The 25,922-nt window shown below is 45.4% G+C and overlaps 1 protein-coding gene across 25 annotated transcripts in view; it reads right to left on the bottom strand.

The window, feature by feature from the left end:
- Positions 1–25,922, bottom strand: part of KALRN (kalirin RhoGEF kinase) — a 708,823-nt gene that overhangs the window by 458,444 nt on the left and 224,457 nt on the right. For all 25 annotated transcript variants that reach the window (XM_045037038.1, XM_045037036.1, XM_023260241.2 and 22 more), the window contains 2 exons: positions 18,412–18,486; positions 10,724–10,838 (listed from right to left, as the gene is read on the bottom strand). Coding sequence is in view for 24 of the 25 variants with exons in the window: in XM_045037036.1 (XP_044892971.1) it covers positions 10,724–10,838; positions 18,412–18,486 (190 nt within the window). In the remaining variant the exon portion in view is untranslated. The remainder of the gene's footprint in view (positions 1–10,723; positions 10,839–18,411; positions 18,487–25,922) is intronic.

The following is a 25,922-nucleotide window of genomic DNA, read 5'->3' as shown; positions in this document are numbered from 1 at the left end:
AATAATCATATGGTAGAGAAGGGAAAAACAGCCTCAAATCTAGAATCCGCTAAGTGAAAAATACATCCTTCTTCCCCAGCTCTAGACTGTCTCTCCAGCATCTATATTCAGGTCCATCTATATTCAGGTCTATATTATTTCCAGCATTGACAAATAAATCAGAACTAAATTTAAATCATCCTGATTCCCTAGCATGAATTCCAGAAAAACCTGAATGTAGTGGGACTTATTTCACCTGACATGTTAAAATGTACCTAATCAAGGCAGCACCAGAAATGTCAGCTTCCCAATCAGCCTGCTGTTGGTGAGCCATAACCTTCAGCAGCCTAAAGCAGAAAATGTAGGGCTACACCTGAGTTTTAGAGGCTCATTCACCATTGCTGCCCAGAGAAAAACTCCAAGGAGACCTAACTTAGAAGGCAGATAAGGACCTCAGTTCAGATGAGCACAGAGGAGGTTAACAACCACTTTAGGCCAAGCCAAGAACTGACTGTACAACCAGCCAAGGAGCTGAAACACATCCAAAGGCAAAACTAAAAACTCACCGTGGGCAAAAAGCAATTAAGTCCTTCTAGATTTCATATCAGATCCAAACTTTAATGTATGGTCCCCATTAAGAGGCCTATTAGTTCAGGAAAATAAAAAGACCTGACAGACCCCCAAAGGGCAGGCCCTGTGACCGACTCCTTTAGTCTTTTCAAATCCAGGATCAGACTTAAGTCTGTAACACATGGAACTACATTAGGGTTTCCTGATGATAGTGATAACAATGTTTGCACAGTGGGGCCTGGTTATTGATGAGCAAATAAACAAATCTGGAGAAATGTCAAGACTTGGAAGTCTAAGGCAAGGCATACTGGATATATAAATTGGGAAATTTGGAAAGCAATGTGGCAATGTGAATCACTAGCCTTTAAAAAATGTCTGATTGCCATAAATCTATCCCAAAGAAACTATCTAAAAAGTAGACAACAGTTTACACACAAAGGTGTTTACTGGGAGTTTATACAGCAATGAAATTTTGAAAATAACTTAGATGCCTAATGATAGGGTCAATTAAAATATGGTACATTTCAATACACACTACTATGCATAAAAAGTCTTGAATGTTAGGAAAATATTCTTCTGGTATAATGTCGAGTGGAATAAAACAAGAAGGAAATTAAATAAGCAATAATTCAATTCTGTTTTTTTAAAAGCTCTAAATAAAAAAAGACAGGAAGGAAATATTTCAATATATTAACTGTCCTTATCTCTATATGATACAGTACATGATTAAAGTATTTTCTTTAATTCTTTATATTTTTCTGCACTTATTTTCTATAATAAAGAAATGGTTTTCTTTTTTTTTTAATTTTTTTTCAACGTTTATTTATTTTTGGGACAGAGAGAGACAGAGCATGAACGGGGGAGGGGCAGAGAGAGAGGGAGACACAGAATCAGAAACGGGCTCCAGGCTCTGAGCCATCAGCCCAGAGCCTGACGTGGGCCTGAACTCCCGGACCGCGAGATCGTGACCTGGCTGAAGTCGGATGCTTAACCGACTGCGCCACCCAGGCGCCCCAAGAAATGGTTTTCTAACTAATAGAAGAGGTTAAGACTTTATCAAAGTACTTGGTATATCTATTAATATATTCAGTGTTGCTTATAAGCTTGCTAGATGGTTCTGATCTCACTGCTATCACTGCTTTTAGCTCTAATCCTAACCTTAACCATCTCCCTAATCCTGACTTTGAAAAATCAGTGCTAGGGTCAATGAAGGACAGGTGGCAAAACAAGGTCCCTACTTTTTTTTTTTAATTTTTTAAGTTTATTTGTTTTGAGAGAGAGAGAGCGCACAAGCGGGGGAGGAACAGATAGAAAGGGAGAATGAGAGAGTCCCAAGCAGGCTCCACACTGTCAGTGCAGAGTCCAATGTAGGGCTTGAACTCACAAACTGTGAGATCATGACCTGAGCCAAAATCGACAGTCAGCGGCTTAACTGACAGAGCCACCCAGGAGTCCCCAATGTCACCACCTTCGAGCAAAAAGAGGGAAAGACCTGCCATTTGCTGTCAGCCCCTTCTGAGTACCAAGTTCTGGGCTAGGTTCCATCTACATGTTCTACCACCGCTGTGTTTCATAATCCCTTTATGGCTGCCTGTTCTACAAGGTGAGAAAATTTGTCAGCAAGCAGACACATTTCTCCTTCTAGAGCAGAAGTTTCTGGGTTCATTCTTCTTGGGCTGGAACCCCTTGCCTCATTTCCAGAATCAGTACTTTCCCTTTAGCCCACTCATCCTTCTCTGCTAGTCCACTACTGTTAGCTCCACTCTCACCAAGTTCAGGTACCTTCCAAGGGTCACACTGAAGATGCATATACAGACAAACAACGCTCCTCTCTCCATCAGGAATGCTTATCCAATGCTGGGTCCTTGATTTCTCACCTAAAGACATTCACTGGTTCCTGGAATAACCAGGCCTACTTCCCATAGTTACTTCATGACCACATGGTTTTTGCCTCTGATCATCCAGACTATTGTTCTCCAGGGAATCACAAATGCATGCCTCTACATTTGAAGTATCACCACTAGCTCTCCCTCCGCCACACAGCTGCATTTCTCAGGGTTTCCATGAGCCCCTTCTGGCCCCTCAGCCCCATCAGGGCTGTGCCAGCCACATCTGCCAAGTCCAGCAATGGCATGGCCAAGGAAGTAAACCAGCTTCAAAATGTGTATCAGCATAATGCTAGTGCCAGAAATGTGCTTCTGCCACCAGAGCAGTGAAGATGAACCAAACAGGTGGCCGAGTGAAAGAAGACTCAGACCCAAGAAACTGAACAGAACTACCATCCTTAGAGTACAATAGAGACCAGGCTTTACATGCAGGGACCCTGCTACTCACAGTTTTTTACCTATCTCTTTAAATAGTGTCCATGGTCTTAAGTGTTTCTGCTTTTTCACTACATCTCTTGGTATTATGTGGTCACTAAAGCATAGTTGACTATCATCCACAGATGAGCATAAATAAGGAGCATTTACACATCTGCTCCTGGGGGAGAAATTCTGAGGCACTCCCCACAACCACCACCATTGTCCAGCACATCCACAGTCACCATGGCTGCCTTAACCAGTAGAAACCAGGTGTGAGGCAATCGCCATCTGCATTCCACACCTGCAGCAACCTTCACACTTAGAATCCAAAGAGAACCTTAGAGAAAGCAGGTTTGATGTACAGACCATTGCTGCCCACCATCATTACACCTGTACGCCCCCTCATCTCCTTACCACCCTCTTCCATTGTCCTGTTCCAATCCAATCTTTAGCCCATCCTACTCTCCCCAGATGTGTCCCCTGCACTCCATCACCATGGCGTCCCTTACTCTGGCTCCTCATCCCTTCAGTGGATAAAAGTTCAAGCTCTGGTGCTAAAGCACCTAGCTTCTTGTTATACTGGCTCTGTGTCCCTAGGCAAGTTACCTAACCTCTTGGAGCCACAGTCCCCTCATATGTAAAATAGGAAATAAACATACTCACCTCGAAGTTATGCATATCAAATACTTATAACAGCACAATAATGTAGGTTAAAAATAATAATTGCTAGCATTTATTTATTACTTAATAGATCAATTCCAGGGGTTGGACACATTGTCTTTTCCCCCTTAAACTCACATCTGAAAATTCATCCATGTTGTTGAATACCACAGTAGTTTAAAAAGCTAGTCAAAGAAAACTACATATGGTATGATACCCTTTATATAAAACTCAAAAACAAGCAAAACTAGGGGCGCCTGAGTGGTTCAGTTGCTTAAGTGTACAACTTCGGCTCAAATCATGATCTCCCAGTTTGTGGGTTCAAGCCCCACATCAGGCTCTGTGCTGACAGCTTAGAGCCTGGAGCCTGCTTTGGATTCTGTGTCTCCCTCACTCTCTGTTCTTCCCCTGCTCACACACTCTCTCTCTCTTTCTCTCTCTCTCGCAAAAATGAATAAATGTAAAAATAAATTTAAAAAAAAACAAGCAAAACTAAACAACATATTGTTTATGAAAACATGTGGTAAACTATACCAAAAAAGCAAGAGGATAAACACAAAACTCAGAGTAATGGTTGTTTCTGGGGGGGGAGGGGGGGGAAGGGGGGTTCATGGTGGGGAGGAGCCACAGGTAGCTTCAGGTAGCCACAGGTAGCCTCAAATGTCACTACAGGTGACATTCTACTTTTAAAGTTGAGGGGTGGGCTCTCAGATGTTCATTTTATTATTATGCTTCATAACTTACATATACATTATATCTATTCCTTAATAGGTAACAAATATTATTATATGTGCATGTGTATATACAGGATAATTATTATTATATATAATTATATATATATATAAAGTATAATAATTATTATTATTATACTTTAGGAGACAGACTAAGAAGTACTGAGCGCCTGGGTGCTACAGAGAGATTGCTAGATAATTCTTCACCACACACTTGTGGGATGGGCATTCTTTTCCTAAATTAAAAATCAGAACATTAGACTCAGAAATAATAATATGCCCCAGGTCTCACCCCATGCCAAATACCTTCCATTTGCCCCTCCAAATCCATTCTCCATCCTCTCCCCTCAAGCTGACGCCCCAGGAGGCTGACCCACATGGACTGCATCAATGGGCTTACCTGGCTTTGGTTGCATTCAGTCAATGACAAACGATGACAGGAGGTCAGAGAATGAAAGGACAGTGAAGTTAAGAGTCTGGATTCCCCTTGCCCCCCATCATGGAATCACCCATAGCCACAGCTCCTGTCAGGTGGCCCTCTCACACAGCCGTCTCTCTCCAGATTCTAAGAACTGTTGATCATCTTGCCCTTCAGGGCTAGAAGTAGTAACATCTCCCCTCCCTATTGTTTCTAGCCCTGGTATAACTTGGGAATCCAAACCTTGCTGGTTTCCCTGTGCCCTGCCTGCATGACTATAAACTGTACCTTCCTTAATCTCTTCTCAGATTACCCAGGTTGAGTGGCCCTTAGCTTCTTTACTGAGTAGTGATAGAGCTGGGATCTGAACCTCAGTATCTTCTGCCATCCTAGGACGCTTCTCTTCCCTTTGTTGGAAGGTCTGCACAGCTCCAAGGAGAGTGATCACTAATGAGGGTAGTTACTGTTGTGATTTTACACTCCTTAGCAGCAGAGTAGAACACTATTTGCTCTTCAGGACTTGTGTTACACACAGCTTAACAATAGGGACACTTAACTGTTATTGCTCAATTTGTGTAGAATCTGGGAACTGTAATAAAAATTATAAGCCCTCTATACATAAGCAACAGAATAAATTTAAAATGAGTGTGAAAAGGCGTAAGTTTTGGACAATGCTCTCATTGGTCCTATTTTCTGGACCTCCCGTCACTACTCCCTACCTCCTCCTTTAATTGATAATCTCAGAACAAAGGACAGAATGCCAACAACACATCTCAACAGGCCCTTGCAATAAGACGCACTCAGTGATTATAGTTTGGATAGCTTGGGCTCTCTCAGGCTGAATATAGTGGGAGGAAACCCTTGCAGTTTTTACCTCCTCATCTTTTAACTGTCTTTCTGGCTCATTCTGCATATTTCTATTTTCTGGTGATGCTGTACAAAGACAGTGCTGGCTATAAGCCCAATTTATCTCTTGCTGAAGTCAGTAGAACAAGAGCAAGTGTTATCAAATAATAAGCTGTGAATATTGGCACTTTGGTTTGATTGGCATTACAGAATATCCCATCTTAATTTCTTGTCATCTCTCCTCACCAGTATAATATCTGCAATTCTTGCCAGAACACTTAACATCTCAGCTGCCCTGCTAAGAGCAGAATTAAGTGGCAGACACATCAAGGGGCTAACAATCAGTGCCCTTAGAAGTAGCAGAAAGATGGTCATGACAAAGCAGGATAACAAGGACGATGAAGAGGAGAAATTCAATGCAATAAAATAATCCAGGTTTTTTTTTTTTTACTAGATACTTAGAATTTCCTATTTCAAGCATTTGTTCAACTCTCAATAATCACGGTGAGTAGATTATCCACACTGTGAGCTCTGCCTGGGCAATTATTTACTCTCAGGCTACATTTTCTATCCTGTCCCTCAATTTCTAGGAAAATTCATCAGTTGATTGTATCTGAGTATTTGCCTTCTGTTCCTTTCATGTACAAGTAGCTGCAAACAGATAGCAGAGCAGGATAAAAAAGCTAGCTAAGTATAGCATGGATGACAGTCAGAAAAGATAACACGAGAGCCCACCAAGATGCCTATCCAGGCCCTGGCTCATAGTAGGCACTCAGTAAACATTGTTGAATTCAGTAACTGGACTTATTAGCAAGTTGAACCAGAAGACTTTTCAGGCCCCTTCCCACACTGCTAGTCTGTGATTCCTCAAAACAAGATGACAGAAAGCATGGAGAAGATCCTGGAGATGGGTGCTCAAAGCCATCAGAGGCACAAAAGGGAAGTTGGAAAAAACTTAATTCCTGCCAAGATGGATCCCAAAAGAGTAAGCAGGACTGTTCCAAACTGTCACACTCCAGGATGATCCTTGGTCCCACGTGATGCCCCCAAATTCCCACAGAGTCCAAAGGAACTAGAAAGCAGTTCTCTCAGGATTTCAGATGTAGACATCATCTGAAGTGAAATCCCAGGCCCTAACTTATCTAGTGAGCCTGAGAAATGACGTGTATGTTAGTGGGGGTAATAGTACTCTGTTTTGAGGTCCTAGATTTTATGATGCATTTTTCCCCCAATATCATAGAAACACAAAATTCGGGGCAAGAAATCTTAGAAATGATCTAATCCAGCCTCCAGCCCAATGGAGGAATTCTTCCTACAGTATCCCTAACAGAAGGTCACCCAGTCTCCAGCTGACAGAAAGCCCACCCACTTTCTCCAGGGGCAGCAGCATTACTGCTGGACAGCTCCCAGGTGGGCAGGTTCTTTCTTCACTTCTACCCATTGATGCAGCAGGGACCATGCCTGCTCCCTCCTCTTTGGGACAGCTCTCCTGACACCTGAAGTCAGGAATCACTGTTCTTCCATTTTCATTCCTGCCAGAAAACATCCTTCAATCCTTCAACTACAGAGACACCCAGTTTGTGGATTCTTCAATACGCTGCTTCCCTGACAATACTCTAAGTGGTCAACAGCATTCTTAAAACGAACTGGCAGAGGTGCACCTGGGTGGCTCAACCAGTTAAACGTCCGACTTCAGCTTAGGTCATGATCTTACAACTCATGAGTTCGAGCCCCGTGCTGGCTCTGTGCTGCCAGGTCAGAGCCTGGAACCTGCTCTAGATTCTATGTCTCTCTGTTTCTCTGCCCCTCCCCCACTCATTCTCTCTCTCTCTCTCTCTCTCTCTCTCTTCCTCCCTCCCTCTCTCTCCCTCCCTCTCTCTCTCTCTCAAAAATAAATAAACATTTTAAAAAAAATTAAAAGGGGCGCCTCGGTGGCTCAGTCGGTTAAGCATCCGACTTCGGCTCAGGTCATGATCTCGCGGTCTGTGAGTTCGAGGCCCGTGTCGGGCTTTGTGCTGACAGCTCAGAGCCTGGGGCCTGGAGCCTGCTTTGGATTCTGTGTCTCCCTCTCTCTCTGACCCTCCTCCGTTCATGCTCTGTCTCTCTCTGCCTCAAAAATAAAATAAACATTTAAAAAATTTTTTTAAAAATTTAAAAATGGACTGGCAGATTTCAGTGTTGCAGAGTTGAATGCAGTGGTCCAGATGTGGCCTGGCCTTCACAGAGGACAGTGGGACTATTTCTTCCCATTCATTTATAAATTACCACAACCATCTGTTTAATCATCTTTTCTAGAATAGTGCCAGAAATGGCCGTCAAGATGACTCATTCCTTAGATTTCAGGATCTTCTTTCATCACTTACTGGTCCCTATTTGCCTGCCTTCTTTTAGCCAGCTCATCTCTTATGCTACCAGCACAGTCATATATTGCACTGCCCTTTATTCTTACTGGTTTGTACAAGGTAGGGAAATATCCAGGTTTTACCTAACTTTATCAAAATATCTTTTCCTGCTCACCATGAGCACTCAGTCAGCCTGGCATACAGAGCCTCTAAATATTTGTTAAATAAATAAAGAATGAATGAATGCATGAATAAATAAATGTCAAATGTCACCTACAGATGATTACACCAGTCTGTAGAGCACACTCCACCCCAAAAGGAGCCTGTCTTTTAGCTTCCTGGGCCATGACCCAGAATAGATCATTTCTTCTCATCAGTATCATTGACCTCGTCTAACTATTCATTTTCACAGTTTCCCTTCTTTCCCAAACCTGTGGTTAGCAGAAGAGTGGCAAATATCTGACCCACTAAGTTCTTCAGTTTCCCTCCCTAGACTTCAGTGTCTTTAGAACAATTCTATTCCAGGTTTTGCTTCCAACAGTAGTCATATGTGAACTTGGGGACATGAGTGGCATGACTAGTTGGTAAACTCTGCAGCCTGCCAGGTACTCACACTCCTCCTGAACAAGAGCCCTTGGGACAGAGGTGGCAGAACTCCAAGGAAAATCCTTCCCACTGAAGGCAGCAACAGGAGTCCTGCCCCCTATCTGCCAGAACCTGTGAAGAACCTCTTCTGTTCTCAGGGGCAATGCCTGAGACCACCCTCTGAGAGGCAAAGAGCTACCATCTAGTATACTCCTTCAATGATAATGTATTGTTTCTCCTTATCTGTGACCTTCCTTTCAGCCCCTCTTGGGTTTCATTCCCCTTCACCCAGCAGAAATCTTTCCTTTTAACTGCTTCCAATCTATTCTGTCCTATCTTTGCTTAACAAATCAGAATGAAGAAAAGTGTTCTTCAAACTCTTTTACCTTCTATTCTGTAGAAGGTAAGTGTACATTAGCTGCAGGGATGTGATAAACATACCAGAAAGGAAAAAAATATACCTTTCGTATCTCCTGGGACCCCAATTTCTTCTGGCTCTGAAAGAACTAAGACTTCATCATGGGTCTCCGTGAAAACTTTTCTTGTAAATTGCTTTAGAAAATGCCTGGTTTTATGCCTGATAGTAGTATACTTGGGAAAGGTGCTTTTAAAACTGCTTAGCCCCTAGATGACTAAATTGCTAAATTACCTACATCAATCATGGGTTATTTAGTCCATCTCCTTGCCTCTGAGACAGATGGGAATATTTCTTCTCTCCAAAGACCTCCAAGAAAAAAAAAAGTATTCTATTCTATTCCTCATCCAAAGACTCTTGCACTCCAAGTTTAGAAGTTCTTCTTTGCATAGAACCCAAGTCCCTTTTGTTGGAACTTAAGACCTTTTATCTTTTTTTCCGGTCTCCAGCGGATATCATAAAGAAAAAAAATAGACACTATTCAACATCTATTTGTTCACAGCCTTCTGCCTGGGGCTCTTCAGGGCTCCCCATTCTATTCAATATCCTCCCAAGCACTTGATGGCTGCTCTTAAAACTCCTTTACCACCTGCCCATCACCATCCACCAATCCCTTTACATTTGTCTCCCTCATAGCACTTTGAGATCTAGCGCTTGCCTCATTTGACACCTGCTTCAAGAACTAATCAGCGCTTGCAACAATTATCCAAGGTCTCCTAGCAGAGGCGGAGCTGAATATGGAGCTCCTGTCTATAATTTACTAATTCTCCTATAAAATGCACAGAGACAAGAAGATTTTGAAGGCCCAAAGTACCACTTCTCATTTGCCACAAGAAACACTTGACAGGCTCCAGCTCCATTAAGTGGCAGAGAACAGAAATCTCTCTGGCCAAGTGCAAGGACAGGAGAGCCCTGGATCAGGAGTCAGGAAGGCAGAGTTCTAGGCCAGCCACTGACACTGATGCCTGGTGAGCAGCTCTCATCCCTACTGACCCTAATTCCTAAGCAGAGCACAACATGTAGTTGCCTAGACAGTTTCTCAGGGCTCTTCCAGCATTCACATTCTGTGATTCTCTGAGTCTACAAAGGCCTTTATTCTCCCTTCTTAAAAGATACAGACCATGGCCTCAACACGTCTCTCTCCACCACCTCCATGGCCAGCACCACCAGGAAACACTTGGAAACCAATGTTTCTCAACCTGTTAAAATGATCATCGTTCCCTGCCCCCAAAAGAACTTTTCTATGCTTTCTTCCTCAATTGTCACAGTCAATGAAAATTTAATGCCGTGAATATATTGTATACCTTTTTAGGTACCGTATATATACCTGTGCTTAATACCTAAAAGGACAGGTTTTTGCTACCCCCCACACCAAGAACCAATTTTCATCCTCCTTAGAGACAATATTAACCCTGCTGAAAATGTGTGATCTAGATTGGCCTGAGGGCTGAGTCTAACTGTATGATTCAAGTGGGGTTATTTGTCCCAAACTCCAAAAGCCATAAACCATATTCACAAGCCGTAAGTTTTGAAAACAATCCATTGCACAAGCCAAGGTGGACTCAGCTAACTTCCTACTTCCCTAAGGAAAACAGCAGCTTCCCACCCTCTTCCCCAGGCCACAGAGTCTCCACTCCAGGGCCTGTCCTGGTCCTCACCTCTGCCCAGGGCTCCTACTCCATTCATATGGATCCCAGCAGTAACAATGGGAATGATGAGAACAAGGTGAACAATGGGTGACATTGTTCCAGGAATAATTAGAATCCACTCCAAGGGCAGAAACAACTGCCCGGGCTGGGATGGAGGCTCATTCCAACTCACTCACACGAGCCCAGCTCCCCACTCCCCGGCAGGATATTTCCCCTTCACCTTACCTTGGCACACTGGCCAAATAGGTCACGAGTTTCCGCAGGTCTTCCTGTCTTATTCTGTCATGATTGCTGCGAGCAGGGAAGGTCAGAATGGGTCCACCTCGCTTATCACGGCCCCCTGTAGGGAGGAAGAGGAGGGCGGCTAAGAAAACCAGCTGGAAAGCATGCTGCACAGAAAAAAGAATTCCATCTGAGTGCTGGATGAAACAGGCAGAAATATGGTGCCCGGAGAAATGCAGTCACTGGTTAGGTGAAGGGTATGGAGTTTGGATGTAGCTAACATGTGTAACCTTGGGCAAGACTTTTTGACTTCTCTGACACCTCATTTGCAAAGTGCACCTGAAAATAATGATGAGCATCTTACAGGGTTGCCACAAGGACTGATGGGGAAGCACTTTAAAACATAAAGCTCTCCACAACTGTGAGATGATAATGAAGGTGGTGGTGACTGCTCTCATTGAGAAAACAAGCTATCAAATGTGTTATGGTCTTTGAAAATTTAACCTTCAATTCACTTCTCTTTGCAGACCTCTGTGAGGTAGAAGTGCTCAAGATGAACTGACTACTGTGGTGAGAAACCCTTAAAGCATCTATCCAGGACATCACTGCTGGGAGATTTTCAGATTCATAGAAAAGATGTTAAGTGCTTTCTACACAGTCAAGATTCCACCCCTGCCTGTCTGCCTGCCTGAGGTACCACCTGTCACTCCTGCTAGAGGAGTACAGGAATCTTGATCAGAAACAAGGATGCTCAAGGTCTTAATCATGGCAAATGCATATGTACACACTATGATTATAAATGTTTTCTAAATATCACATTAAAACAAGCAGGAAGGAGTATAGTGAAATGATGATCATTGTTGCTATTAGACGGCTGGGATTTTACATGGTTGCTTTTTCTTCTTTTTTCTAAACTGTCTTTTCATTATTTATTATAGGATTTAAAGATTTATTCTTTAATGGGTGCTATGATTAGGAAGCAGGGCCAAGTTTCTCAGGAGGGTCACAGAGGACAAAGCTAAGGTACATCCTTACAGGCACTGGTTATTATGCACAGAAAACCCCTGTCATGATCACAGACTCTTGCACACATCCCAGGCAGCTGCCTGACATCCTCCAGAGTGGGGACCACAAGGGGATACAATTCAAGAAGGGGGAGGAAGTGGCATGGCCATCACCAATACTAGAAAAGAAGCTTAAAGCTCAGCCCTCTGAATAAGGAGCTCTTCAAGGAAAGGCAGAGCCTCCCAGGGTCCCCACCCAAGTGTGATTTCATGAATAATGTTTCCCTCTGATTGTGGCTTCCAGAAGCCATAGGGACAGAAGGGAAGCTCGACAAACAAAACCTAAACCACTCCAGGATACTCCTGAGGAGGAAATAGGAAGACTGCAAAGAGAAAAGGATCAAACAAGATCAGGCCAGTGAGGGACGTGCCCTGATGAGAAAACATTTCAGCAGTACCACCCCCACTTCCAGCCCCACAGCAGGGCGATTTGTGTAGACACACCACAGAGTGGGACCCGGGCCCCTAGCTCCAGACCTTCCATACCAGACATTCCATTCCATGGTTCTTTGTATGAAAAACCACCCCAACTCACTACCTTGGAAATGATCCCCATTTCCCAACTGCCTTCCACATGAGGAAAAGGAAGCAGAAGGATTAAATGGAAGGTTTCCCTGTAGGACCCAAGGAATTTAACAAAAATCCCCTACCCCTGGACAAGCAGAGCAAGACTAACTCCATTTTGTGCTACACCCACCATCTCATGTATAACCCCCACATGACCTACTTATTGCGTAAGACATTCCCCCACCCTAGTCAAGCCGCTGAGCACACCCTTACTGGAAACCGGCTCATTTAGGAATGCAGAACCCCTAACCACCAAAGAATGTAAACCCCGCCTTTTGCTCGCCAAACTTGCGCGTCAATTCAGACCAGAGTGATAGGCTAGTTCAAACAGTTACCATAGGGTAAATTGTAACTCAATTGGCCACCTGCGTGTGGACTGACATGAATGTGCAACTTTCTGTGTGTGTTACAATCTCATTGGCCACTGGCCCCTATAAAACTGCTACGCCTCTTAACCTAGGGGTCCAAGTCCCTGCTCTGCTGTGTCGGGTATACTCAGGCCCAAGCTCGAGCTTGCAAATAAACCCTCGTGCGTTTGCATCGGTATTGGCTCCTTGGTGGTCTCTTGGATTCGAAATCGGGGGCATTACATCCCAAAAGCTGGGAGCAGCTCTTGTACCCACAACCTTCCTCTCTAGCCATGAACCATCCTAAGGATTTTCACTCTTGGGTGGTTTTAACTGCAGTTGTTGCCTTTCTTCCTGACTTTCCGTAGACACAGTAGAGCCATGAGAACATGGAGTGCCAAGACTGGCTTGTTTGGCAAAGACTCACTACGGACTTTGTAGGACTGTTGGAACTGTCCTTCCTGAGCTAGAGGTAGTTCTGTCCTTGGAAATAAGAGTTTCATAAATATGGCTGGGGAAGGTTCCAGATGGCAGAGGAGAGGGAGGGAAAGGAGAAAGCCTGGGTCAGGGCAGCCCAGTCCCTTCAGTAAGCATGGAGAAGGATTCAAGAGGGGGCAGCAGGATCAGCCAGGTGTTTCTCAGAAAGGAGATGACCTTGCAAGTGTGTAGGAAGCAGAGGAGGAAAGGGCATAGTGAAAGAGAATCACTGTGCTGGAAAGAGTGGGACAATGGGTAGAACAAGGCCTCAGAGCCAGTGCAAGAAGAGGGGTCCCGTCCCCTTCTCTGAAGCAGGCTGATACAACTCAGAGAGGGAGGAGGAAACAAATAAATGAAAGAGTGGGAGAAATTCAGCCTGCCTGGGGGACACTGCTCTTTAGGTGAAATAGCAAATGAGGTCACCCGTCAAGGATCAGGATAGGTTCGAGGTGCTGGGAGAAAGCGGAGAAGACCATCACTGATCAGCGTCCCAAGAGAATGAACAGCAGGACTGTGTATGAGGTAGGCTAAAAGGAATGAGGCAGGGAACTGGGGCACAGTGAGACCTCTTTTGGGAGGTCTAGCCATCGTACCTATGTTAGGTTCTAACCTGAGTGAAGACAGAATAAGGCTAATGCATGCATAAGTGGAGAGGGCCCAGTGCAGGTAGGAAATGTCCTACTGGATCATGAGTTCCCAGAGAAGAGGGGACAGATGTTTTGCTCATCTGAAATCCATCCTTTCCCAACTTATAGGAGAACACCAGAAAGGGTCAAAGGTAAGAGGCTAAGTCCATGGACGCACATATCAAGGGTTAAGGTCGTAGATATTCATGGCCTAAATAAGGAGGTGGAAAACTTTGGTGCCAAGGAGGCTGAGAAGCCATGAAGGTGTAGGATTGGATGGATAGTTGATATGGTGCTGACATTACAGAGCGTGATACACAGGGATGAAGAATGAGAATCCTCCCTGCTGAAGTCAGTGTGCATTATGGAGGTGAATCCCAGAGGGTATGAGACACAAGTAGCCAAGTTTTGAAAAGGTGCTGGTAATTCCTTTACTCATCACATTCCTGCCGTGGGCCTGCACATGTAAGGCTTTGTTGCCAGGAGCTACAGGACAGGTATAAAGAGGATAAAGAGGATAAAGAGGGAGGGGACAGTCTGAAGTTCTAGAAGTAGCACTGATCCCCTTCCAGACAGGCAGGGCAGGGTAGGGTTGGGGAAGAGGCAAGACCAAAAGCAGGGACCATTAGGGCTTCCCTGACTGAGCCAGAGGAACAATGGTGCTCAAAAATTTTCAGGGGGTATCAGGCTCCAGTTAGGGCAAGTGGGGAAGGTGGGGGGTGGTGGGAGAAGAAAAATACATTGAGGGCATCATACCAAAATTCTGGTCCATGTAACAATAGTTAGCAAGATGTTAATGGATACACATTATTTTCTTAAGGGAATGACGTTATTCTGTAGTTTGGGAGATGCTTTCATGTGTTTAATGGGCATGTGCTTTAATGGACACAGCAAATCTCCATGAGGTGGCTATAATATGCATTTCCTAAACTTATTTAAGCATAGGACCCCTTTTCATTTTTTTGAGGACCATCTTGTGGGACTGCTGTTTTATGGAACATACTTTGAGAGACACAGGTCCAGGATACAAGACTGTACCACGGCAGCATGAAATTTCCCTGGAACATAGAGAACATTGCTGGTGGGAGATCAGGAGGCAGAGAGACATCAGGGGGTGGCCAAAAGGAGGGTGTGAGTGCACAAAATGATAATAGGGGTGAAATAAGCCCTGTACAAGCAGATTGGATAAAAGGCACAAATGGGTGCTTGTGAGTGGGAGGCATACGCACTCAGAGGAAGCCAGAGAGGGCAAAGGGGGAGCCCACAGGTTGTGAGTATAGAGCAGGACCACCAGGCTGGAATGACAGAGGCTCCCTAAGGCACAGCCACAGAACCTGTCTCACACACACGTGCACACGCCCACACACAGAAGCTGTTGGGCTGCACTGGATTATTCCAAATGTGCGTTCCCATGGCAGCACGCTTTCCTTTGCCCTGGCCATGCTGGGGGCAGGAGCAGAGGAGGGCAGGAACAAGAGACAGTTCGTTTCTCTGGTCACCACCTTCCTTCTCAGAAAGAAATATAGCTGCTACACTGTATTATTTAATTCCGGTTTCTTTGTTTTGTTTTATTCTTGTGTTTTGTCTTTTAAAAGCTCAGTATATAAGAGGCTTTATTGGTTTGTTTCTGGTTTCTGGTTTTTTGTTTTGTTTTGTTTTTGTTTTTGTTTTTGTTTTTAATGCAGCCAGCTGTCTCCCTAGCATCCTCAGCATCCTTCTCAGGCACGGGAAGACAATGTCCCCTAAGCCCAAAAGCTCCTGGCACCACGTGCAGATGAGTGAGACGCACCCCAGGCTGGTCAGCCCACATCAGTTCAAGGGAGCGAGCTGCCAGCCCCAGCCCCGTCGCTCCTGCTCCGGGAAGCATCTACCTGCCTCATGCTGGACTGTCTTCCTGGCACAGTGTTTCTATGTTCTCCCTTAGGACAACTCTGTCTAGTTGGGAAGGTTTTTTTCTAGGGCTGGCTGAGCTCTGCCTCAGGGCTCCAACTGAATTCACATGGGAAAAAATAAGCCATGAACAATCAAACAAGGGTCCCCATGTCAGAGTTTACTGTATCTGCACTCATATGCCCTGAACTGATGCAGAACAGGATGGTGTTCAGAGGCTCTACACTAAAGCAAGGCAGGCCTCCTGGAGGAGGCAAAGTGGGCACTTACTGGGAAAAACAGAGGCTCAAAATGGCAGAAAGTGTGGGTAAAGCATTGCAGGTAGAGGAAGTTTGGGCACAAGAGAAATGGGAGGATTAGCAGGAGACCCAGGGGACAGGAGGGACATCAGGTTAGATGAGGCTCCGGGCCCTAAAGAAGAAAAGATCTGATTGAGCTCTACTTGGGAGTAGAAAGTAAACAATAGAGGCTGTGGGCCACGTCCTACAGCCAGGCTCTGGGCAGCAGCAGAAGTCAGGGGCCTAGCACTGCCCAGCGGCCCTCAGGACCTCCACACAAGGTCCTCCCACATGTTCAGCAAACACTCAGATCCAAGCTTACAAAGACTTTGGAGGTTGCCTTACCAACCCCTCTACCCATAATCGCCGCCACATGATCCTGCCAAGGGCTGTTCAGCCTGTGCTTCAACATCTGCAGTGACAGGGGTTCACTACCTGACAAGGTAGACAAGCCCCTAATGCTAATGGAGAAAGGCAGCTTCTTGGTCAATCTCACCTAGCAGCAACAACAATAAAACATTGGTATCACTATTACTATGGAGTATATCTAGTACCTTACATACTCCCCTCTCATACTTTGCTCTCACATCCCATCTCCACATTCTGAATCATCAGTCTCTCACCTTCCCTCTCAGCAGGTGGGAGACACCTGCCGCTTGGTTTCGCCTCCCTCTAAACCCCTCCTCACTCTCCCTTCTCTTCATTGTGTCTGTTGCCCATCATCCAGGCCAGTAGCACCTATGATGTGCAGCCATGCCCTGTGGGACTGTACTCACTTCTTCCCTGTGATTCTACCACCACACCTTGTGGACAATCAGGATCATCCAGAAACAAATGCTCAGTCCACAAGGCATGAATGCTTGTGATCCTCGGTGGGGCACTGCCATCATCCCAGCCCCTGCTGGAGGTTCTACAAGGGAAGTCTACAGTAAAACTCAAGAACTGGCACCCAGAGTGATGCTGGTGCACCTGTAGCTTGCCTTCAATTACATCACAGGCCACCAAACTTTTCTTAAAGGTCCAGATAGTAAATATTTTAAGCTTATGACTATCTGGACTCTGATAAAATTACTCAACTCTGCGATTATAGTTAGAAAGCAGCCATTGGGGCATCTGGGTAGCTCAGCTGGTTAAACTTCTGACTCTTGATTTCATCTCTGGTCATGATCTTACAGTCCATGAGTTGGAGCCCTGTGCAGCACTCTGTGCTGACAGTTCAGACCCTGCTTAGGATTCTCTCTCTCTCTCTCTCTCTCTGCTCTTCCTCCCACTCATGTTCTCTCTCTCTCCCTCTCTCTCTCTCTCTCTCCTTAAAATAAACAAAAAAACTAAAGGAAGAAAGCATCCATTCACACTACTTATAGCAGGCTGAATAGTAGCCCCCCCAAAAAAATATCAGGTCTTAATCCCTAGAACCTGTAAATGTCACCTTATTTGGAAAAAGCACCTACAGATGTGACCGAGTCAAGGATCTTGATATGGGAAGATGAGCCCGGCTTAAATGACTGGGCCCTAAATGCAGTTAAAGGTATCCTGTAAGAGGGAGGCAGAGGAAGATGTGCCACAGACAGAAGAGGAGAATAAGTGTGACCACAGAGACAGAGATGGGAGTGAATGCTGGCAGCCACCAGAAGCCGGAAGAGGCAAGAAGTGAGTTCTCCCATAAGAGCTTCTGGAAGTAGCACAGCCTTGCTGACAGCTTGATTTCAGACCCAGTAAACTGACTTCATGGCCTTCAGAACCATGAGACAATGAATTTCTGTTGCTGTGTGCTACCAAATTTGCGATAACTTCTTACAGCAGCAATAGGAGACTAATACTGCCTGAACAAATGCACATGGCTGTGTTCCAGTAAAATTTTACTTACAAAAACAGGTGGCTGGCCCACCAGCTATCGTTTGCTGACCCCTGAATCAGACAGTAAAAGATGCAGGTGCACAAGATGGGTTGGAGAGAAAAGTTGAAAATAAATATTTGGAAGTCATTACTAAGAAAGGTAAACGAATGGATACAAACATTCACTTGAGTTCCCTTTGCCAGGAAGGAGAGATAAAGAGGTTAATGTCCTATCTGTGATCCAGTCAGAGATGAACCCAAATGAAACCTCTGGGATGTGTGAGGTGAACAGAGTCCTCCAAGGACCTTAGTGGCCCATGAGGGACCTCACAGGCCTGGGATGGTGGGGTGAGGTAAGGTGTATGTGTGGGGGCTGTGAGGTGAGAGGCACCCACCTGTCGTGGTGAATGTCGTCCAGAGCACCCAGCTAGGATCAGAGCTCTCCCTCCTCTTTCTGAGTGCCTCTGGAGCAAGGATGCAGCCAGCGGCTCCTGAGTGCCACCCCACCCCCACTTCTCTCTCACACACCAAGAAGTGACTGCCAGCATGCACACGTACACACACTCCTCCAGGTCTCTTATAGAGCAAAGTTCCACAAACACTCACCAGACACGAAGGCCACTTTTTCCTTTAGGATGGGAAGGACATCAGAAGCTTTCAAACCATCATTCCGAAAAGATCCTGTGGGATGACAAAACAGAGGAATCAGGGTGAAAGAGGCCAACTGGCTGAATCCCCGGGTGCCCCCCTCCGCAGCCCAACGCTATCATGCGCCAAAAAGTTGTGCCTTGTTCAGGTGCTACAGCCCAGCCCAATGGAGCAGGAGAGGGTCCACAACAGGAAGGACACTTCCACATGATGCCAGGCCACGCAGGTGTCCCTTCCAGGGAAAGGATGGTCCAAGTTGCCCCCACCACGTATACAAAGCTCCGTGCCTGGCAGGCAACAACCACAAGCCCTGCTGCTGTGAGCAACTTGACGATGGGGCTTTTTAAAAGCCACTTTTGTACCTCTTTGCCTAGCATGGTGTCTGGTACACAGTAAGCACTCAATAAACATCTATGGAACAGGTTTATTAATATCAAGATGGACTACAATGCCCTAAATAAGTGTTTATTGCTTTTCCTCTACCTGGCACAGTGACTTTTAGTCTTCATTGTACAAACGGGAAAAGTAAACCACAATATCCCCAAGTGGGAAGCTAAGTTGAATGCAACAGCCTTCTTCCTCCTCCCCCTCAATGTCACCCTCACCAGTCCACAACAGACAGGAGGTGGGGAGACACCAATCTCCTGGGAAGGAAACACACTCCCTTCTCCAGCAACACATTCTCTGCCTAAATTTCACTTCTCAGCTGCAAAGTCCCTTCTGGGGTCCAGCTGACTTCCTCTTAGGGGGTGGGAGGCAGAGGCCTGGGGCTCACATAGAATGGAATATAATGATGTGCCTGGAAAAAACAGCCTCAAAGGCAACCCAGCCCAGCGTGAGTGCAAGGTGTGTGGGAAGACAAGCCTCAGCACACAGGCACAAAACCCCAGGCCAGCCCACTGCGCCCCCACATTTAACCCGACCACCCACAAGGACTCTCAGGGAGAGCCAGCCCACACTCTGTGAGCTATAACTGGAGCCTCTGCTGTGTATTGCACACATGGACCCCAGAAGAGAAGAGGTTCTGCGTCGGCTCAGTGAAACAGAACCAGAGCCCATGGACACCTGCTCCAGTGCCTTTCTCCACTTGGCTTACTCCCATGTGGTCCCAATCTGACAGTCCACAGAGAAACGTACTGGGGAGGATGGTCCCACTCAGGACTGTCTCAACCTCTAAACATTGACTGTTTCAAGAGACGCACCTGGGAATTCTGGCAACAGCCCAGGATTAAGATCACTGGCCTAGGGAAGGGAAAATGAGCCAGTTGTACACTCAACCAGAGAGGAGGAGAGATGTGTCCTCAGAATGCCAGTTTCCACGGTCAGGGGTTATATCCTAACTCCCAACAAATTTCCAACGTGTCTTTGACCATTTCACCTATTTCTTCTTCATTTTTCACTAAATGAAGACAGTGAGCCTCTTTATTCGTCATTTGCTTCTCTTCATAAGCTGGCCCAGAGTGCCTGATTCTGGAATAACCAGCCACAAGGCTCACTTTGAGACGGATGTGAGCAACAGAAGAAAGAAAACATCATAAAAAAGAAAGCTCTAACTATAAGCATTGTTTTATACTTATTATCCTTAGTTTGTACAGATATTTACACTCTGACCTTATGTCCAACACAGAAAAACTATGAAATCTCACTAGTAGAAACTGCTTAGGATCAATATAAATGATTACAAAATTTACAAATAGATACATAGGGTTTTTTCATCTTCACACAATAAGATGTTTTGGCTTCCTTGGTGGAAAAAAGTCCTATCAGTCTTAACCAACTAGACAAGGATCATATTGAGCTAATGCATGAATTGTTTGTGTAGAACAATGCCTTTGCATTAAAATAGCTATTTTCTTTTTTAAAATTAATTTATTATTTCTTTAAGTTTATTTATTTTGAGAGAGAGATCGATCAAGGGGGGGAGGGGCAGAGAGAGAGAGAGAGAGAGAGAGAGAGAGAGAGAGAGAATATCAAGCAGGCTCCACACTCAGTGTGGAGCCTGATGTGGGGCTTGATCCCATGACCACAAGATCATGACCTGAGCTGGAGCCAAGAGTTGAATACTCAACCAACTGAGCCACCCAGGTGCCCCTAAAATAGCCGATTTTTATATGTGAAATACATCTTTATATCCATCAATTTTAAAACATTCTCCCCCATATTACTACATTTACTATTAATTTCTGTAGGAAAAAAAAATTAATAAGAAAAGTTAAACTTCAGTCTTTCAAGTTATTTACAAGTTCAAAACGAGCAAGGCCCAAACGAATGAGATTTCACTGTATGATGAGAATCCACATAACCCTCTTTTCTCCTAAACTCCTGTCTTGTTTTTCCCACTGCTTTTCCTCTCCCTTAATTCCCTTTAAGTGTACAGATGGCTCTAATTCCACGCAGTCCTCAGGCATTAAGGAAGAGCGTGGAATTTGCTACAATGGAAGCAAAAGGTTCCCTATACTAACCTCTCATCGCTCCCATGCATGAAGTGAGAGCAAGAGGGAGCTCTGAATTCCATCCCTCACACCCCATTCATCATCCCCCATCTCTTCCTTCTCCCCTCCAGACTCCAGGGCCTAAGAGAAAGGCTGGGGCTTGTCCATGCAGCTTGCAACCACTGGCCAGGGTAAATGTCTGTATCTTGGGTTGGGCTGGTTGGTCTAAGATTCCTAGGGCTTCCTTTTCCCAGGCTAGTCTTCCCTGATTTGGTTCAGAGACAGCTGAGTTATCTCCCAGGTTGTGAGTCTACCGTAAGAAAACCTGAAGTGTCTGGATTTATAAAATCCTTAAGTAGGAAATAATCGTTTGCAACAACAACAAGATTTTTCACATTATAAAAGGATTTGCTCCAGGGTCTCTTTAAATAAAACTTGCCTTAATGGTCTGAATTAGTTTTTCACTTGCTAAAAATTGAATTACAAACAACTTTTCAACAATATATGCATTATGTAAAGCCAAGTAGAGCTAAACTAATTAGCTCAGCAGCTCAGAAGTTGGTGACCTTGAGTAGAAAACCTATTTGCACCAACTGAGGGTCCTATGTATCAATTCTCCCAGGCCCTTGTGAAACCAGCTGTCAGCATCTATAATAAAGGGGAAGTCCATTGAAAACTAACTCAAACAGGACCAATGAAATAGAAACATGTTTTCACTATCAGGTACATGTCTGGGCAGACTCATCGAAAATGTTCAATAAATATTTGATGAAAGGATAAAGAAATGAATGAAACGGTAACCCTTTCTCAAGTGACATGCACAAGGTCACAGGCCTCATCTGTCATGCGAAGTGCTGGTGATCTGCGTAGAGGACCTCCAGGGTCCCACTCAGCTCTGATAGTCTGAGATGTTTTAAACTTTTCTTCATATTTATTGGCCTTTAAGATCCTCAGATTATCAGATCAATATGCTTTGAGAGAAAGCGCTGGGAACAAAGTCCCTAACAAGGTTCAGTGTGTCTTTGGGAAGATAAAACAACTCTTCCCTGACCTCCCAGCATATTCTTTTCTAGGAGTCAGCTTAGGGATTGGGATGCCTAGGACGCATCACCCCGTCCTGTGGATGGCCTAAGTTACCAAAGTGGAAGGCTAGTGATGGAAGAACGTCTGTGAAGCATACATACCTTGAAAGAGGCAAGTTATTTGTATCTCTGAAGTTGCTGTCTCTGATACAAGGTATATTTGATAATAGCACTATTAGACTACAAACTCTAGACCAACTGTGGATTAGCTTTCCCCTTTAAAAGAAAAGCCTGTTGAAACAGTAGGTCCCTTGCTAACTCTCAAGAAAGCCTGAGAAGCAATGAAAGTCCCTGTGCCCTTTGGAGTTACTGCAGGGAAAAAAGAATCCGAGGGCACCCTCACGGACCTGACCCAACATAGTTTCATGCTTTCTCTTAAGGACAAAGGCATGCTTCGATGGCATTCAGCACGCATCCCACCCCATTTGTGTCCTGCTGCTGTCAGAATTACAAGCCTGCTGTTTGGTTAATTAGCAAAGTTGAAATGCTCTGCATCTATTAGGGAAGTAAAAATTACCACTGCCATCTCCCCAGGATCTCCAGCATGGGACTTCTCCAAGCCCCACTTTTGCCTCCTCCTCCCTCCAAATGTGTTAGGCTTACATCGCTGCTGCCTGTTCCTCTTCACCTCTTCCTAGTCAGGCTTCCCCATGCGGGAAAGTGCCCATCTCCTTCACTCTGGGCCCCAGCCTCTGCAGGGCCCCACAGGGCAACAGGAGGACTGGCCCTTGGGTCATAGTCCCAACCCCCACACCACCCCCATCTGTCATTTCATGGCTCCAGGATGGCAGTGAGCACCCTAGGGCAGCTGGGTGCCTTGTGCTCCATGCTAGCCTCCCCTGGCAACCCTGATTTCAACAAGTGAAGACACAAACAGCTAACTGTTGAGCATTTGGAGGTGCAAGCTGCCAGGGTACCCACAGATTGCTCTCTATTTCCTTTTGGTTCTCAGCCATACCCCCTTAATGTGCACTTATAGAAGTTACTGTTAAGTTTTCTAATATTGTCTCATTGCCTCAAGTGGGCCTGAACCTGTTTCATCAATGCTCAGGTAAGCCTCCACTTCCTCTTTCCAGTCCATGCCTGTATGTCCAGCACGGGAGCCTTGATCAAAGTGGCCCTGAATCACTGACTGATCTGCTGCACAGAAGACATTTGGTTTGCAATTGAGAGTTCCAAGAGCTCTTGGGACCAAGCCTTACTTTGGGTATAATTTGGACTGCTTCCTATTCCCAGAGTCATTCTTTCATCAATTCTTTATTAAGCACCTATTATGTGTGAGGCCTTATGTGAGGCGTGGAGGTACTTAGATAAATAGGCAATGGACCCTGCTCTCCAGGGGGCTTGCAGGCAGAGACAGACAGATATGTAGACAGGACAATGAACTGTTATTAGAGGCAGGACATCATCTGTACAGAATATAAGGGGCCTCAAAGGAAAGGTCTCCTAAAGGTGAGTCCTAAAGCCCTGCTACTCAAAGTAACAAGCAGCACTTACCAGCTAGAACCTTGCTAGAGATGGAAAATCTAGGTCCCACCCCAGCCCTACAGAATCAGAACCTGCATTCTAACAAGAAACCCCAGTGATTCATATGCATGTTGCATTTACAGAAATCTATACACTAAAGTATGTCTTTCTATTCCAGAATTGCCTCAGAGGCATAGATCCATAAAAACATCCCTCTAGTCTAAATAGAAGTTCTAAAATATAATCTAGTGCTACCCACCACCCCTCCTACCTCCACTGTGAGAAGACCTCTCACCACCACCCAACAATTCCAAAAAGTCAGCCACTATCCTGGAACCCATCACCCAGACTCAGTTCTGCAATAAAAAAACCATTGAGGAGATAGATAACTTTCCCCTCCAGGGCACCAAGACTGGACCATGTCTTGTGTTTTTTGGCACTAGGAGTGGTTATGAATAACACCTGTCCAAACTGCTCAGAATTTTGGTAGCTTAAACCACTCTCTCAGGCATCAGATAGTTTAATTTCACAACAAATCTTCCTCACTAACCCAATCCTCAGATCCCTGCCTTCTCTAACTGCTGTCAGTACTATACATACATTTATAGACCAAGATGCCATCTCCGAGATGACCCTGGAGAGCAGAGGAGCCAGTCGGTTTATGCCTCTTCAATGCACCTGAACTCCCACCCACAAGGTACAAAGCCCTGAACACTGGGCAATACTGGATGAGAAGCAGAGGAAAGAAAGGTGCCCGCACCCTAGGGAGCTCCATGTCTAATGAGAACACAGTGCAATTCTCTCCCTTGGAGGGGAGACCCAATTTTTGCCCTCTGAGAGTTTCCAGCCTAATAAAATACCTAGTGCCCAATTCCCCTGAGACCAGGATGCTACCTGAGACCAGACTTTGTATGAAAAACGATTTAAGATTCTGAGGTTCTGACAAAGACCCTCCCACGCTCCCCCAGCCTGGCTGCCCTATATCTCCTTTATCCTAATTATTTGTGCCATTACCTACTACCTTACCCAAACAGAAACCTGGGAGGCCTTCTAGACTCCTCCCACTCCTACATCCCAAATATCAGTTCAGTGCTTGGTTCTGCTGATTCTACCCGTTCAATCTTTCTTGAATCCATCATTTCCTCCGTGCAGTTTCTCTGACCTTCTCCTCAAGTGGAACCATCCCTGACTGTGCCTCCTCCTCTCTCTCTCCTGAAAGTCATTTCTATGTTTTCATTCTTGTCACCATTAACAGATTCTGAAACCCTGGAGGCAGGGACCATGTCTTACTCTTTGCCTTACCTTAGCACTCAGCACACAGTGCCTGTCATGCAAAAAAGGCTCCAGATATACTGGACAAAACCAAGCATACACAGGTGCTAGAGGACTGAGAGCAAGAGTGGGGAGTAGGAGGTGATTCATCAGGGGGATGGCTCCCCTGAGGAGGTGATCTTTGAACCAGGGTTTGAGTAAGGGTAAGGCCACAGAACAGTGTCCTGGTGGCAAGCAGCAAATGCCACAGCAGAGAGGAGGGGCGAGCTGACCCTGTGCCAAAGATGGAGAGAGCTTACGGGGTGAACAGAAAAGTAGGATGAGGGAGTGATGGAAAAGAGGGCATGGAGGTGGTGGCTGAGCTCCATGATCACACTCTGAACTGATATCTCAGTAGGGTGGGCTCCTGGGAAGGCATGAGCAGAGAAGTGGCTGCAAGTGCCATTGGAAGCTCAGAGAGCTGGGACTGCAACAACGCAGCACAGGCCAGAGCTAGGTGGAACCTGGCTGGTCCTGAAGGAATGCTGTGGTTCCAGAACAGAGCTGGAGCCAGGAGGCTCTGACCCCAAACCCCATATCACATTCTGCTGTGCAAAAGGTGGGGGAGGATGGGACATGTGGCTCTTGCTGAGGTGGGTGCTGGAATATGAGGACAGGGCCACTAGAACTTTGTCTCTTTTTATCTTCTGAAGTTCCAAGAGAGGCAGGAAGAATGCTTATCTGTGAGGTACCTGATGTGAGCTGCCAGGCCAGTAGGAGGCTGGGAGTTTGAGTAAGACCATAATAAGATGCAATGTGGCACTGAATCATAAAAGGAAGAGATTTAAGGATATGATCCCTTATGTGTAGGACTAGATGGGCAAAGCCCTAGGAGAAGACACTGTCAGTACAGCTGTGGATGGGAAGGAAGGGATTGGTGGGTGGGAGCGATGATCTTCATTCCCCTCACTATCCCTTCTCTCCCTCACCTCTTTCCTTTATTAACACAAGAGAAAGAGAGAGGGGTAGCAAGAATGAGAGGAAATGGGTAAGAGCAAGAGAGAAAGAGCTGTTGAGAAACACACACACACACACACACACACACACACACACACACAGATGGAGGTGAATGTCTTGTCTCCTCTTTACAGATGCTAACAAGCTATTGAGGAAACTGGCTGTTGGAAAACTCTTCCAGAGACTATAAATATATTCCTTAGATCTCTAGTTAAAACAA

Source organism: Felis catus, chromosome C2 (assembly GCF_018350175.1).
Source record: "Felis catus isolate Fca126 chromosome C2, F.catus_Fca126_mat1.0, whole genome shotgun sequence".
NCBI classification, from domain to species: Eukaryota; Metazoa; Chordata; class Mammalia; order Carnivora; family Felidae; genus Felis; species Felis catus.
This window is presented reverse-complemented; position numbering and strand designations above follow the sequence as displayed.